At 35.7% G+C, this 16266-nt stretch overlaps 1 protein-coding gene across 1 annotated transcript in view; it reads left to right on the plus strand.

Annotated features, from left to right (window-relative positions):
* Positions 1-242: 242 nt before the first annotated feature.
* Positions 243-16266, plus strand: part of ARMC3 (armadillo repeat containing 3) — a gene marked incomplete at both ends in the record, with an annotated part of 49149 nt that continues 33125 nt past the window's right edge. Inside the window, 7 exons of the mRNA XM_079538675.1 lie at positions 243-290; positions 6810-6927; positions 8957-9082; positions 10146-10214; positions 10533-10708; positions 11979-12173; positions 12963-13146. Of these exons, the coding sequence (XP_079394801.1) occupies positions 243-290; positions 6810-6927; positions 8957-9082; positions 10146-10214; positions 10533-10708; positions 11979-12173; positions 12963-13146 (916 nt within the window). The remainder of the gene's footprint in view (positions 291-6809; positions 6928-8956; positions 9083-10145; positions 10215-10532; positions 10709-11978; positions 12174-12962; positions 13147-16266) is intronic.

A 16266-nucleotide genomic window follows, 5' to 3' on the forward strand; every position in this document is an offset into this window, starting at 1 on the left:
TTTTAGCAAATGTGTTCAAGCGTTAGAAAGTTTGTTGTGTTGCACAAATGAAACGTTACTGTTTGAAGGCATGGCTTTCTGTACAGAAATTACGGTGTCAATGAATTGTTCCAGTTGATTAGATGGGGCAAATGAATGCGAAGGTCAGTCTTAAAGTTTTCCTAAAGCACTGGTAAACTGATTTGTGAAGCAGGTGAGAGTTTGTCTGTTTTATTTTTCATTTTTGTGTTTTTGTTTTTAGAATGGGTAAAAAAGTGAGGAAGGAAGTAGAGCCTCCACCCAAGGATGTGGTAAGTATATAAACTACAGCATGCTATAAAATAAACATTGCACAATTATAGGCCCAGCTCTACCATCCTTACGTAGTTCCTTACTCTCTTAGCTTGCCCACATTATTCTAAATACGTCTTTTAAAGATAATTCTGTTTCTGCTTTTCTTGGACAGCATACAAACCAAACTAACTGATGTGTAGTTCTTTGAGGGGATTGTTGTCTTTGGCAGGCTTTGCAAGTAGTAATATATGAAACAATCCAGGCTTCTTTTTATTTGAGGAGCAGTATTAGTTTTCCATTTGTAAAAATCAAAAGAAGGTGGGAGAGACCTGAAATGTGCTTCTCTTTTGAACTGTGGAACCATTCCCAAGGATGAAAGAGTTAAAAGCCTATATAAATAAGCAGGGTTGTTTGTGTTTTGTTTTTTTTTTAACTTAATACAAGAGTTTTACAGATACTTTGAATATATGTAGTATATATTCTGCATCTCTTGCAAAGATATATGATCTCGAGGAGTAGTTCAGGGTTTTGCTTTTTTGTATCATTGAAAATTGGCACAGTAAGAAGTACTTAGATTTGAAGCCAAATATGGAATAATGATGGTATATGACTACCTTTTTCCCCAAAAAACTGGAGATTAAAGATCTGACACTAGCTAATGAACACTTTCTGAGGGATTCTCTGACGCTGCGAGGTACAGGGAGACCCAAAAAGAGGTAGAAATTTAAAATATAGAAGTTTTATAAATCTTACTGGTTTATTCAGAAAGAAGTAAGACTGAAACACTGAACAAACAAAACACAAATTCAGCACCAGGTACTGAATTAGTTAATGAAGAATTGTTTTATCGAATATTCCCAGAAAGAGCACAAAATTAAAGGCAAAGCTCAATATGTGTGGTTTGGCTTTGTTTGTTTTTAAACAACAACAAAAAAAAGGGCTTTCTGAGAGTAAAGGAATTGGAAAAGGTTTTTCAAATGTCATAGCAAAGTTGATCAGCAAAAATGACGTCATGGTGTCAGTGCTAGTTCAACAGAAATAATTTGACCAAGACAGTAGAAGTAGCCATTATGGTTGAATTCAAATGTTCAAAGCCATGATGTCACTGAGGTTTAGTCTGATCTTACACAACGTATGGGAACTGCTGGATCACGGCCTGAACCTCTGATTGATCACCTGAGGCGAGCGCTGAGTCAGCCATGGGAGCACAGGTGAAGGCAATTCTCCTGTGCTGCCGGAAGGGTGGAGCCTGGCTGCACCTCTCCTAAGGCCCATTTAAGAGCTGACTGCCAGTGAGGAAGGAGCTCTTCTGGAGATTCCTCCTCTGGAGTTTTGCAGTGAGCCCAGGATATGGGTAAGCATTCTACCTATTCTGTTTTGTGTAATAACCTGCTTAGCCAAACTCTCTGGTATGATTCATAATTATAACATCTATGCATTTATTGATTATACACACAACTATTCTGTGGAAAGCTTAATATTACAAATGTAGTTCATAAGCTCCAATCAATTGTAAACGCTTATGAATGGAGACTTGAGGTAAAACTGTAACCTGAGGTGTTAAATTGGCCTAACACTAACCCAAAAAACAAGGAGACAAAAGAAGATACATATATCTAAGGCTAATTAAAGCAGACTAGAATAATTAAACTGAATATCTTTTCAGTCTAATAAAAAAGTGAAAAGGCATAATAATGGATGTAGGGCCTACAGATATGCTACCCCCTTCAAAAATAGTAGAAAGAGACTAGTAATCATCTAGAAAATCAATTAGAAACAGGACCTTAGCTCCTGTATTCGGAAGCCACCGTTTAGAGTTTCTGAAGAAAAGACTGGTGCAGCCTTCTACCAGTGCAGTCAACTGTGAATAATGTTAGGAAAGATAGTAAACAATTGGGAAAAAAAAAAAAAGTAAACTTACAAAAAAGGTTAATAAAACCACTGAAAAGGAAAGCGCGTTAAAGAGTGAACTCCAGATGGCATCTGTGGTTTCTGGCTTAGATACTTACTCTTATTGTACTTCAGGCTAGCATTTCTCTTCCAGCAGTACTATCAGGAGAAAACAACTGAATGTTGTATAGCAAAACAGTATTAAATATGAATATAGATCCTTCATTAGTTTTTACTATCAGCCAGGAAAATCTTCTAGCTGTGAGAGTATTGTTGACACCAATCATGTCAAATCAAATTTCAAACCTTTAAATTTCACCTGGCAGGAAATGAGATGCAGACAAATCACCTGATATATTGGCTATTATTTTCTGATTGATAAACTGCTTATGGAAATGTTACATCTGAGAAAAGAAGCCTTGAGAAAATATGGACAGGTTTATGTAAGAGGGCATTGCGTAATTCTCTGAGAATACGTGGTACTGCAGATGATAGCTAATCTTTATAGATTTCTAGGAATAGGTAGAAAATACATCTCCTAGCCTAGCCAGTGCTTAGCTGCTTCAGAGAGTACTCCTGAGAACACTTTTTTCTCCATCTTTGTATATTGCTTTTTGCTATTATCTGTTTTGGGGGCTGGGTTTCTCCAAGAAAAACAATCATTTGGATGTCCTTCTCGCTATGGGTGACCTCAGATGATATTTTAAGCAGAAAAAATGTGTTAGCTTTGGCATAGGTCAGTAAGAACTTTTCACAACCAAAGGCTGCTCCAAAAGTAGTGCCTCCTATTTTGTGATGTTGGCCCACAGTGTCAGAGGTGGATGTTGGTGGTATGGAAGTAGAGGTTGAGTCTTCCTACCAGTATCCTGTTATGTTTTGTTGCCATGTGACAGATGGCAGCAGAGGGACAGTCTGACAAAATGGCATCTGATGTGGTAGTGTGGATGAAGCAAAGGTGTGGAATTGAATTCCTCCATGTGCAGAAAATTGCACCCATTGGCATTCATTGACGCTTGCTGAAGATTTATGGAGACCCAAGAGTGAATGTTAGCACGGTGAGTAGGAGGCTGCTGTATTTCAGCAGTGGTGGCAGTGATATGAAAGACAAGCCATGTTCTGGGCGACCATGAAGAGTTTTACAAGCACAGCATGCAGACTCTTGTTTATTGCTGGTGATCATACATAGCTAATGGTGGTGTCTGTGTTGAAAAATAATGTTTTGTAGCTGAAAACTTTCTTTATCAAGTAGTGCTATTGTGCTCTTTATATCTGATGTAGTTTCCATGAAAATAAGTAGGAAGTATTACTTTCAGAGCAACCTATGTAGATAGTGTTTTAAGTTTGTTCTAGTCAACACTGTTATTTGTTCATCAGTTAGGGCACTTGTGTTAGTAGAAAGCCTAAGGTTGCCACTAGAGAAAATACTGAGATAAAAGAAAGATGTAGCTATCTGTGGATTTTTGAAAATAGCTTCACTTGTGACACTGATGTTAAAAATCGAAGTATGAAGGAACAGAAGTGGTACTGTCAGCTCTGGATGGGAACACCTTTTGAGGAATCAATACCTAAATATTAATTTGACTTGACTTTACTAAGGCTTTCAACACTATCTTTCATAACATCCCCATAGACAAACTGATGAAGCGTGGACAAGATAAACAGACAGTGATGTGAATTAAAAACTGGCTGAGCTGCTGAACTCTGAGGGTTGTGATCAGCAACGTGAAGCCCAGCTGGAGGCCAGTCGCTCCTGTTGTGCCCCAGAGGTTAACCTCTTCATTAGTGACTTGAGTGACAGGACAGAGTGCATTTGCGGCAAGTTTACAGACAATATGAAATTGCTGGGAGTGACTGATGCACCGATTGGTTGTGCTGCCATTCAAAAGGTCCTCAAGAAATCAGAGGAATAGAGAAAACAAGAATTTCAGTAAGTTCATTAAAAGCAGGTGCAAAGTAGTAATCTGTACAGACTGGGTGATGACCAGCTGCAAAGCAGCTTTGCAGAAAAGCACTTGGTAGGCAGTAAGTTGACCACGCACTAGTAATGTACACTTGTGGCAAAGAAGGCCAGTAACACTGTAGGGTGCAGTAGACAACGTTGGCTTGGCAACTTGTGGGACATGACTGCTATCTTTTACTCAACTTTGGTGAGATCAAATCTGGAGTGCCATGTCCAGTTTGGCGTTCATCCAGTACAGCAGTCACGTGGACTCACTGCAACAAATCTGATGAAGGGCCACAAAGATGCTGAAGGGCTTGAAACGTTTGTCTTCTGAGGAGAGGCTGGGAGCTACAACTGTTCAGTCTCGAGAGAAGGCTCTGAGGGGCCTTGTCAATGTGTGTGAACAGCTGATGGAAGGGAACAAAGAACTCAGCCACACTCTTCTCAGTGGCGCTTTCTAGAAGGGTGAAAGGCAATAGGTACAAACTGAAACTCAGGAGATTCTGTTTAAAGATGGAAAAAAAGCACATCTCTTTTACTAATGGATGATGGAACACCGGTTCATTTCGTTCAAAAACAGCTTTTAAAGGATATTTTAGAAAAATAGCATGATTAAACAATAGAATAAGAAGAGATGCATCTTTCAAAAGTGAAAAAAATCTTTCAAAAGGCCCAAAAATGAGTCTAATAAGAAGGTGCTGTCACATTTTTCAGAGAGTAGGAATGAATCTAATACCTATACAAATGTATAGATGTAAGACAAGTTCGATTCTGCCTATATGCCAACCTGCAATTAATGTCTAGGACTTATCAATGAATTGTAGTTTATACAATTACCTGTAACATGGGAGGCAAAGAAAATGGGACAACATAGTAATATTTTTATTATTAGATCAATGTAAATAAATAACTGAGATTTAAAACTCTTACTTCATATTTCATTTCTTATTAACCTTTATCTGAGATCAATCTTTAAGTTTAATTTATGTTTCCCTGAAAGAGTATCATCCTTTAATAAAAATTAAAGTTTCATACTATCACCAAGTGTTTGGCCAGACATGGCCCTGCTGTTGCCAGTGAAGTTTCTGCAGGGTTGGATTTAACTTTGCCTCTTTATATATCACTTTTCATTCAGAGCTTAATGTAATTAAATTGTCTGCAATTGCCTGGGAGAGCTATTAGGAATCCATTTTGAACTGTGATATAGAAAATGTATGGTAACTTATTTTTATTATTTATATTTTTACTTTATATAAGAATAACCAAACCCTACAACCAATAGAGTTAGAGAGCATCTTCATCAGTGCAAAGGAAAAAGGGCACGCAAGGTGTGGCAAGGATTCTGCTCTGTGGCAGACTGCTTTGTGAATACCCTTCTCATAGCATCAGCCCTTGAAGTGCCGTACCAGATGTGTACCCTTGTGGAGCAGCTGGAAGGGAATAGAAAATTGTAGCTGGGAAAAAAAAATTCTCTTGCTAGAATAAAAAACTGCCCCAAGAAGCTTATATCCTGTACATATGTAAGAAATATTGACAATATATCTTTGTTGGTCATAGAGAAGTAATATGTATTCAGCTAAGCTGAACAGACATGAATTTAGCATCAAAAAGGTATGACCTATTTGGCTTCTTAGTAGTTTTTTTTTTTTTTTTTTAATTGAAAAAGGTTCTGCTCTATATGTTTAACTATATCCATGTCAGTACCAATTTGCTGGCAGAGCTTACCCACCCTGATAAAGCAGTAAGAGTTTAGATATAGTCCTAATGTTTTCTGCTAATGAAAAATCTAAAAGCAAAAGTTCAGTCTAGATATGTGTGCACTCAGTTTTCCTCTTCTTGTACTGGAGAGGTAGCATGTGTTCATCTGAGTTTAGTTAATGACTTCCTCAACTTGTCCCGTGCCTTCACCTTGTCACAACAAGCATGAAGAGGGACAGATCTGCGTATTTCCAAGACCTGCTTGGGGTTAGGGAGAGCAGTTAAGCACATTAGCCAGGTAACCGTTTTGCTATTAGGGAAGCATGGATCTTCATAGAATCGTAGAATCCTTAGAGTTGGAAGGGACCTTTAAAAGTCTCATCTAATCTAACTCTTCTGCAGTCAACAGGGACATCCAGAGTTAGATTGGGTGCTCAGAGCCTGGTTCATTCTGGTCTTTAGTGTCTCCAGAGATGGGGCTTCCACCACCATCCTGGGCAACCTGTTCCAGTGCCTCACCACCCTGACTGTAAAAGACTTGTACCTTAGAACCAACCTAAAGCTCATCAGGGATTATCATGGAAATGCTTCATTGTGTGCAAGATTGTGGTAAGCTAGTGTTCAGCAAGTGAAATGAGTTGATGAAGGCACAGGAAGAGTCATTTTAATTTATTTATTTCTAATTACTCCCACTAAGTAGTAGTGCCACAGAGTAACCAAATCTTACACCTCCCCATATTTGATTTGGAAGCTGTAGGATGTTCTTTTAGGTGTAACAGAACTATGTAGTCTTTTTCCTTCAAAAAGATATACAGGGAACTGTCAGGGTTTTCCCCGAATCTTCATACGACACGAAACGAGATGATTGTATTAAGTCAATTATTCTTAGTTATTTTTCAAAAGCATTTCAAATTGTTACTGAAAGTTAAAATTCTCCATTTATTGATGAAATGTGGAAGTCTACTGCAGCTCACTGCTATTCTTCCTTTTTTTGTTTTTTTCCTAGTTTGAGCCTTTACTGATTGAAAGCAAAGCAGCGGCAACAGTTGTACTAATGCTTGATTCTCCAGAAGAGGAAGTTTTGGCCAAAGCATGTGATGCTATATATAAATTTGCATCAAAAGGTCAGTCCTCATCGCAGTAAGCTTTCTTCTGCCTTACTCATGTTTTGCCAGCAGTTCAGAACTTTTCGGTTTCCTCACACTAACGTTTTCAACCTCTGTCAAAGTGTTGTTTTGTTTTTTCCTCAGAAATATCTGTCACTCCTGTATTTGCAGTAAAAAAGAAGCCCTATGGTTTGTATGGAGGTTTCTAACATTTTATTGTAGAAATTTATATTCTCAGAGAAATGGTTGTTTGAAAGTTCTTGTATCTCAATGAGATGCATATTCTGAAAGGGAGGGAAATAGCTATAAACTGCATACCCTAAACTCTTGCTGGCTCTCTCCCTGCTGTCCACAGTAACACAAAAAAGATAGGCAGCTTCCCCCTTAGTTCATTTTAAAATAAATTATAAAAGGAAGTGAGAATACAAGTTGATCTTGGATTTTTTCTTTTTTTTTTTTAATTCACTTTTGCATGTGCGCTTCTTTTTCTTTTTTTCTTTGAGTGAGCAAGGAACAGAAGGCTGTAATCATATGAAACAATATCTGTCTACTGGATATCTGAAACTACTTCTGTTGGTAGAAATCTCAAGTGGAAGTTAGTGATTCAAATCATGGTAGTTGCTTCAGGAAAGTAAATTTGGAAGGCAAAAAAATAGGAAACTAAAATGAAGTTCACAACAACATAATTCTCCTGTACTTCACCAAATAGAAAGCTATCTGTTGTACTGCTATGGTAGTCGCTAGTAAATGTGTGGGTGGCCAACAGACAGAAGCATCCTTTGCTTTAAAAATAGGAATTAATCCTAGAGAACTGTTCCTATGCATTGAATTAGAAATCCAAAGTGTGTGATGATGTTAGACTATCCATTACACATATTAAGAAGAGTTTGATTTGAATAGTCAATTTCAGTACTGAAACTTCTGGCTTCTGAATGCTTTTTCTTTCTTTAATGTTTCTTAAAATATTTTTTTTTTCACTTTTTATTATCACTTTTTATTTTATCACCTTTATATTAAGTATCCAGATTGAGACAAATTCTGTTGTAACTGGTGTAGCTTGTGAAAGGCATCCGAAAAGAGATTGAACAGATTAATGGTCCTTGATAATGTGATGATGAAAAGCCAACCTATATCCTTCCCCATCACTTGGCACAGTAGGAACAGGTTCTTCCTTATTTCTCTCCAGAGATGTATGGGATCACCGTTTCCCCAGTGATCTGTTGTGTAGTAATATGTTATCTGTCCAGTTACCATGCCAGCGAAGCATCTAACTTTCAAGGCAGTCATTTTGGATTATCTGTAAATTCATTTAACAGCAAGTGTTGCCAAAACTAGTAAAAATAGTCTCTGCTGCTACATAGCAGCAAGGGCAGGTTGCTCTGTAAGGCAAAGGAAAGCAGGAGTCAGTGACAGCAGAGCACACAAGGGCTCATGGCCTCCAAAATGGGTGCAGTCCCATGAGTACAGTGAGAACACATCCCACAGTGGTAACCAGTCAGTCAATGGTCCAGTGATCACCGAGCAGTCTGTAGTGTGATGAGGCAGGTTTGAGGTCAAGCCAAGCAGTCACATCTGTGGTCAAGGTCATACATGTATCAGTGGATACATGTATGAAATGAAGAGCAGGAGCTTGACTTAAATGCAGTTCCTGATAGAAGTGGAGAGTCCTTGTGTAAGGCTTTTTTCAGAAGGGAGTGAGTCCTGATACGTGTTTTCAAACTTTTCACAGTAATATTGAGACCTAAAAGTTACTTTTGTTCTGTTGGAGACAGAGATTCTGTTTTACTGTTATGATCCAAGAAGGAGATCAATGTGACATCAGATCCATGAACTACGTTTTTAAAGTGTGTGTTTGATATATTTTGTTTGATACTTTAAGATCTTAAGATCTTTTTGATGGTATTATTGATGTATTCTGACAAATTTATGTTCTATCTATTATATTTTAGGTCACTGAAATAGTGTTATACTTTGTTACGTTAGAACTATGAGCTTGTTGCTTTTTTTTTTTTTTTTAAACATAACTTTTAACCTATTTACTCTTCAGGTGATGAAAACAAAGTGGCACTTCTTGGTCTTGGAGCAGTGGAACGTTTGTATAAACTCATCTCACATGAAGATCCAATAGTACGCAGAAATGCCATGATGGTATTTGGTATCATGGCTTCTAATCGTAAGAGTCTCTGTATTTTTCCATGTATATGGTTGTAGCTGTTACAGCAGTAGGTGGCTCATATAAAATAAATAAATGTTAAATAAAAAAAATTCCTATATCAATAACTCAAAAGAGTTACTGATAAAAAAACTCAAAAGAAGAGATTTCAGAAAAAAATAAATTGAAAGATAAGTGTATTTTCCTCCAGTCATTATTTTTGCTTTGCCAGGATGAAACTGGAAGAGTTTACTATTGGAATTCTGCCTATCTGAGAATGCCTGACTACTTATGATACCCAGCTAATGTGGATATGACACGTTCTGAACTTTTACAAAAGTTGGAAATGAGGGATAAAATGCTATTTATCACATACAGAAAATGCTGCGTTTACTGAAGACATTGGTATAGCTGCAACAGTAGGAGAGAAAATGCGTTAGATTCATAACATCTAACTCAGGTATCAGCAAAAAGAAATCCTGAACTTCGAAGCACTGATATGCATATTTGCCCAACTTCTTTGGAGGGTCAGTGCTGCTGTAGGTGTTCATTATCTGTATCTGAGCTACTGAAGTGGAACTATCTCAGACATCTCTCAAACATTTCAGTTATGGCAAATTTGCGTATCTAGTGTAGCAGTACCATTATTAGATGTATTAACCACAATCTAATGTTGCATTGGACCTTACGCAGAAAAACAGGTAGTGATGGTTTGAAAATTAAATAAAGGATGGATTGTTTTTAGTTTGATTACTGTAAGCAAAAATATTTTATCTATTCACGTATAACTTGACAACTAAAACTATGTGATGTATAGCAAGAACCTCCTAGGTGCAAGTGTTTTCAGTGGGAAATATTGAGGAACTTTTCATCTACAAGATAACAAAGAATGTCATGTGGTACTTTAAAATCTCATGTGTGTTTTCTGGGCCCGTTTTCTTTGTTTAACTTTGGTTACATGTCAGTCTCAATCAGGTCTTTTTGTCTCTCGTGGAGTAACCTTAAGTACATTTCCCTTGGAGCAAAATCTGGTTTTTTTACTTGCTTGCCAGATAAAAGACCTCACAAATTTATTTCATTGTAGATGATGTCAAGAAGTTACTGAGGGAACTGGATGTCACAAGTTCACTTCTGTCACACCTGGTTCCAGAAGGTAACTTCCAGTATTCCTTGTGCAAAAATACTCTCAAAAAGCATTTGCTATTGCTATTTGACCAAGCAGTTTAATAAAATTCTTCTCTTATGATTTGCCATAATACATATTAAATAGATGATCGCTTTTATAGGCAAAGATCAGTTATTCATTGGGTAATGTTTTATGCTGTACAGATAGAGCAACATGTTTATGGAGAATTGAGGTGCAATTAACAGCTAACATTTGTTTATTTTTTTTTACTATATCTTAAACCACAGATTTGTGACCATGTACTGTGCTGAATAAACTTGAACAAAATTTTTTTTTTTCTTATAGAAGATGTGGTTATTCATGAATTTGCTACTCTGTGTCTGGCACATATGGCTGTTGAATATACTACTAAAGTACAAATATTTGAGCAAGGTGGATTAGAACCACTTATAAGTCTACTAAGTAGTCCTGACCCTGATGTTACGAAGAATTCAGTTGAATGTATTTATCTCCTGGTACAGGTAAAGTTTATTGATTTAGGAAAAAAAAAAATAAAAAATTACAGAGGCAGATGAGCATTTCCCTGTGGGGTCAGCAATTTTAAAATATTTGGTTCCTTTACTCTCATCAGTGGGTATGAAAACTTCAGTTGTCGCGTGAACTGTGAATATTGCTGATTTGACCATACTTATGTCCAACTTAATGCAATTATGCATGCTGTACAGCAATGTGAGATCAGAATCAGATTCAGATGTTTTCAATTAAATATGTATTTGTTTTCTTATTTGGAAAATAGTAGTCTTGGTAATGAGAGTTATAACCAGTCTATCTAAAAGGTTGGAATAATTCTAGAACTGTATTAGTGATTTCATTATGCCTTGTTTTGGCCAGTAAGTCCATAGTTACGCTTGTGAACATCTTTCTGATGATAGGTGGATGCTGTCAACAGCTACTTTCCATACTAGAGGGATAGATTCGTTATTGGCTACTTTCACATTCAGCACTAATGTCATCCATATGCTGCTTAGCAAAAGAATGGTGCATTTGTATGTCAGTTCTCCTGCAAAGCTTAAGCGAATCAATTCAATAATGGATTCCGTTTATAACTCTATCTCTTTTGGGGCATCAGAGCATGTCTATTCAGAATCACATTTTTACTATCTCGCTGTCTTTGTTGCAGGGTATATCTGGATAACTGCACCTGGTGCTTGCTTATATTGATAAGGATAATTGCATGCTGCACATGTGCAGTGAGCTATTTAAAAGCAAATTGTAATTTATTTATATTTTTTCTATTTTAATATAATCTACTACTTCCTTTTTATTAGGCAGTATATATATTGTTTAAATTCAAAAATTTTAATCATTGTTTTATAATTATTGAAGGAAAAGATGTAACCAGGCAACCACAGCATAGTGGGGAAAAGTATTTTTCCTCTCATTGAAATAAATAAAAATTATGAAACTAAGTTTTTAAAACTTTCTTAAAAAATAAGTATGTTGAGATAAACATGGCAAAACCAAGAGTAAACTGGCTTCTTTAGCTAGAGCTAAATATTGTAATGTATACCTCAGTAGCACAAAAAATGTGGATTTTAATGTAATGTGGGGGAGATTGTACTAAATTTGGTTCTTGGACAAAAAGAAGTCTTTAGAAATGCAGGTTCTTAAGTATTGACTCCTTTTTCTATTTTTGAAATTAGATTTTTGGTGTTCTTTCTGTAAATTCAGGAACTACTGTACTGATTTATTCTCTATTGCTAACATTCCTTGTTGAATATTTTACTACAGGATTTTCAGAGCCGTGCTGCTGTTTGTGAACTGAATGTAATTCCACCGTTGCTGGATCTACTGAAATCTGAATATCCTGTTATTCAGTTGCTAGCCCTTAAAACCTTGAAAGTAATTAGCAAAGACAGAGAAACAAGGATAATACTGGGAGAAAATCAAGGATTAGATTGTCTTCTGAAGATACTGGAAACCAATGTATAGTTTACTTGCCACACAAGTTTTTTTTGTTCCTTTGCTGCTAATGTTTGTGTGACTAATGAGAAATATTGTTCATGTTATGGAAGAAAGATAACAGAAGAAATAGCTCCTTACTTGGAAACAAAATAAGCAAGGATGCCCAGCTTGCTATAAAAAACAAAGGGATTAAAAAAAAATGTTTGTGTTTGTTTTATTGCCTTATTTATGATACTCTTTTATGTTTGCTGTCCTTTCTCAAATGGTTGTAAATATCAGACAGATTTGCCATATACTTTTTCATATGATGTTTTCTCTAAAATCTTTATTAGATGCGAACTCTGGAGTGGTTTGCAGTTTGAATACTGACTTTGTTTGCTGACTTTCCTATGATATCCATACCTTTAAATATAATTTCCTTCCTTGGAAATGCCATTGTTTATGTTATTATGACACTCACTATAGTGCTTCTTGACTTCACATGTCAGTCACCAGGAGAAATATAATGCATAGAGAAATTTGTGAAGCTTTTTAAATTCTAAGATGTCAGATCCTTTCTGAATATTTGCCTAACCCACTTAGGTATAAATGAGAAGCATTTTGGGTTTTTTTTAGAGTTTTTAATAAGCTGCATCCTAAAGCACGTCAAAGAAAGTGTGTGTACAAAAGATACAAAAATGAAAAGATATAATTTGTACTATAAGCAAACAGTCCAAGAGAAAGTTATGACAATTATCCTCCAAAGTTAAAAGCCAGAGATATTTTAATTGTGGTTTTAAGGATGTTTGTCTGGGCTTTTTTCCTCACTAGGAATTCAATGATCTACATGTGGAAGCTCTTGCTGTGCTGGGAAATTGTCTTGAAGATGTGCATACTATGCAATTGATTCGGCAGACAGGAGGCCTTAAAAAGCTACTTTCATTTGTTGGAGTCTCTACTGTTCCTGATATTCAGAAGAATGCAGCGAAGGCAATTGCCAAAGCAGCTTGTGATTGTATGTGACTTTTAAAAAAAATTATGTATGTGATTTGTTTATAAAGTAAATTTTTATCCAGAATAAGGTGATCTTCCCTGGTTGAGGACAGTACTTTTGCAAGAACATTGGGTAATGTTCAGATATATATGTATACATTTAAAGATTAACTTATTTTAAGATTAACTTATTTTTAAATGTAATGTGTCCTTGCAAAATGCTGTCTTCAAACAGGAAAATATGAAAAAATATGTAGATCTGAAAGTATGGCTTTCGTCTTTTGTTCAGTGATACCAGGTAACTTACATCTTAAAGCACCTCTATTGACCTGACTTCTCATTGATATCAATTAAGATGTAGCTGTAAGCTCAGTTCCCCTCGTATGCAACTGCTCATCTAAACGTCAGGCAATTGGATTTTAGGATATCGAGATATTGGATATTAGGAAAAAAAAATCTCAGAAAATAATGGTAATGCATTGGAACAGGCTGTCCAGGAAAATGGAGTCACTGTCTCTGGATGTTAGGGACTCAGTTTAGTGGGCATGATGTTGATGGGTATTTGTGATTTTAAGGAACTTTTCCATAATTCCATGATTCAATTTCAAGTACACATTCCTTTAATGAGGACATGAAAAAAAACATTTTGAATGGCTTGCAGATTAATATTTTCAGCAGAGTTAAATGGTTTAATTGCAATCTTTTTATAATTACTCATCCTATGTTTTTTTTATAGACTTTTCTATAATTCACCAAGGAATCCTGAATTAGGTAGTACACACTCATCACTTTTTTGCCCACAGTGATTCTTTTTAAATAAATCTGCTTTTGAAATTCCTTCCTTACATTGGTTTCTGAGTTGAAATTTATGCCTAGTACTGCTATGTAAGAAAATGCAGTGTAAGAAATATACTTCTATCTTCTGTAAATTTTATCAAGGGATTTTTGTAACAGTAACAATGACTGCAGAAGTTGAATATTTATATTTCTGTCATTTCATTAAGTTATGGTTTTAATTTATGAGTATTTTACAAATATCTGATTTAATACACAGCTAAAATTATCTCTCCTTTTTACAGTTCAGACCTCCTTTCTTCTTCATCTTCTCTTTCCAATTCTTTTCTCACCTTCCTTAGTTTGACTTGCTGAATATTTGTAATTATGTGGATTGTAAATTATATATTAAAAGAGTAGAATCTACCTTTCCTAGTATTGTGTTTCAGTATGCTTTTATCTTTATCTGCTGGAAGCTTTGCAAATCACAAAAAATTATTTTCTTTAATGTTTAGATATCAAAGATAGGAAGGAATCTTCTTATGCCAGTGTTTTCTTTGTGTATTTTTCCAGCATTGTTATTTTATTATGCTACTTAGGACTGTCAGTATCATTTTTATAGTCCTGTGACAGTCTTGTAAGTAGTATGCTAAGCAGATTTACATTTGCTCCTACTACTTTCTATCGCATCTTCATCCTTTTCCATATTTATTTTCAAATAAGCATAGCCTTCTCCCTCTTTCACTCCTTTTTCAGTTTTTGTGGCCTAATATTTTAGCAGCTGTTAGTAGAAGCATGTCTGAACACATTTTTAAAGTGCGGTGGCAAGAAGTACACATAATATATTGCAGTGTGGCATATGATCTTATATCATTGAATGTTACCGTCAGCAAAGATGCATCTTCTTGTCATACATCTTTACAAATGGAGTCAGCGTGGTTTCATTATAAAGGTTTGCTCTCTTCTTCAGCCTATGACAGTTGGTATGGATGGAGCAAGCTGGGAAAATAGATCAGAAGATTTAAAATATTTTCTTCCAAGCTGCAGAGTTTTGGTGACAACCAGTTAGATAAAGGACAACATGTAGCGGTGCGGTATGAACACAATCCAGTTGCTGTTCAGCATGACCTCCAGAAATATTGAATTTAGTTCAAATACCTTGAGCTTTTGAGGTTTAAAGTCAGCCTTCCAGCGGAAAGAAAAGTGATGCGCTGAGGCTATCTAAATAATACCGTAAAAGCAAAAAGAAAGCAAATATTTATCCCAATATGCAGATGGTGGGTTTTTTCTTTTTTTTTCTTTTTTTCCTGTTTGGATCATGGTTGTAAATAAACCAAAAGGCCAGTCTAAACAGCAGCTCTAATTTTTACTGTGCTAATACTTGATTCATTGTAAATCCAATATGGTAAAACGGAACTCTTAAGTTCTTATATGGCTTTTTCATTATGCTAACAGTAGCTATAGAGAAGCCCCCATTTTTTTTAAGTTTGATAATTGATTGCATTTTATGAGTATTTCTTGCATACTTGAGGGAAAAGACTGATCTTCATGAAATGAAAAACTGTACTTCTAGGATAGTGCATGACGTTTTTAAAAATCTTATTGGCTGTGCATACAGTAGTGTCTGTTTTTGAAATGATTTGTTTTTTCCTGATGTGATCATAGCAAACAGTTTTGTTTTGTGTGCCTATCAGCCATTTAGAAAGGATTCCTGTAACTTTTGGTTGCTGTTCTTGATGTTGTAAGACAGGCTTAATCACTTTGGAGTTATTCTCTCTATCAGAATATCCTACATGCTACAAACACTATGTTCAATCCTAAGTAGTATCTTCAAGATGCTACTCTGTTTGAGTCTAAATTGATCACATTTCTGTACATGATTATCCCTTTGACACTGAAAATTAGTTTTGTTCTGCAATGTTATCTTAAATTTAAAATGTGTTAACCTATCAACAGTTCTACTTTGCATACTGAGATTTATAGTGGTAAATTTTATTGTGATTCCTTCCTTGCCCAGCAAATAATGCAGTCACCTTGCAAAATATAGTTTAATGCTGTCAATTGCTGAATGTCTGTAAGCAGGTTGTTTGGATTGTTGATTAAGGAGTGCCTGACTTTCATCTGACACACCACAATAGCAAAATGCTGTGGAGTGTACATGGAGAAACTGGTGACTGTGATCACTGAAGTTTAGCTTCACTCTGACAAACTATTGGTTTGAAGCTCTCCAAGTTCTTGACATATATCTAAATGCAATTCTTTCTGAAGGGAGCTTATTAAATGTGTTCTGTAGCCCAATTAACATATGATGTTTTATAATATGAGTTTTCATTTTTTTTTTTACAATTATTTATTATTTTTTTAATTA

This window comes from Tetrao urogallus, assembly GCF_951394365.1.
Source record: "Tetrao urogallus genome assembly, chromosome: 7".
In the NCBI taxonomy this organism is placed as follows: domain Eukaryota; kingdom Metazoa; phylum Chordata; class Aves; order Galliformes; family Phasianidae; genus Tetrao; species Tetrao urogallus.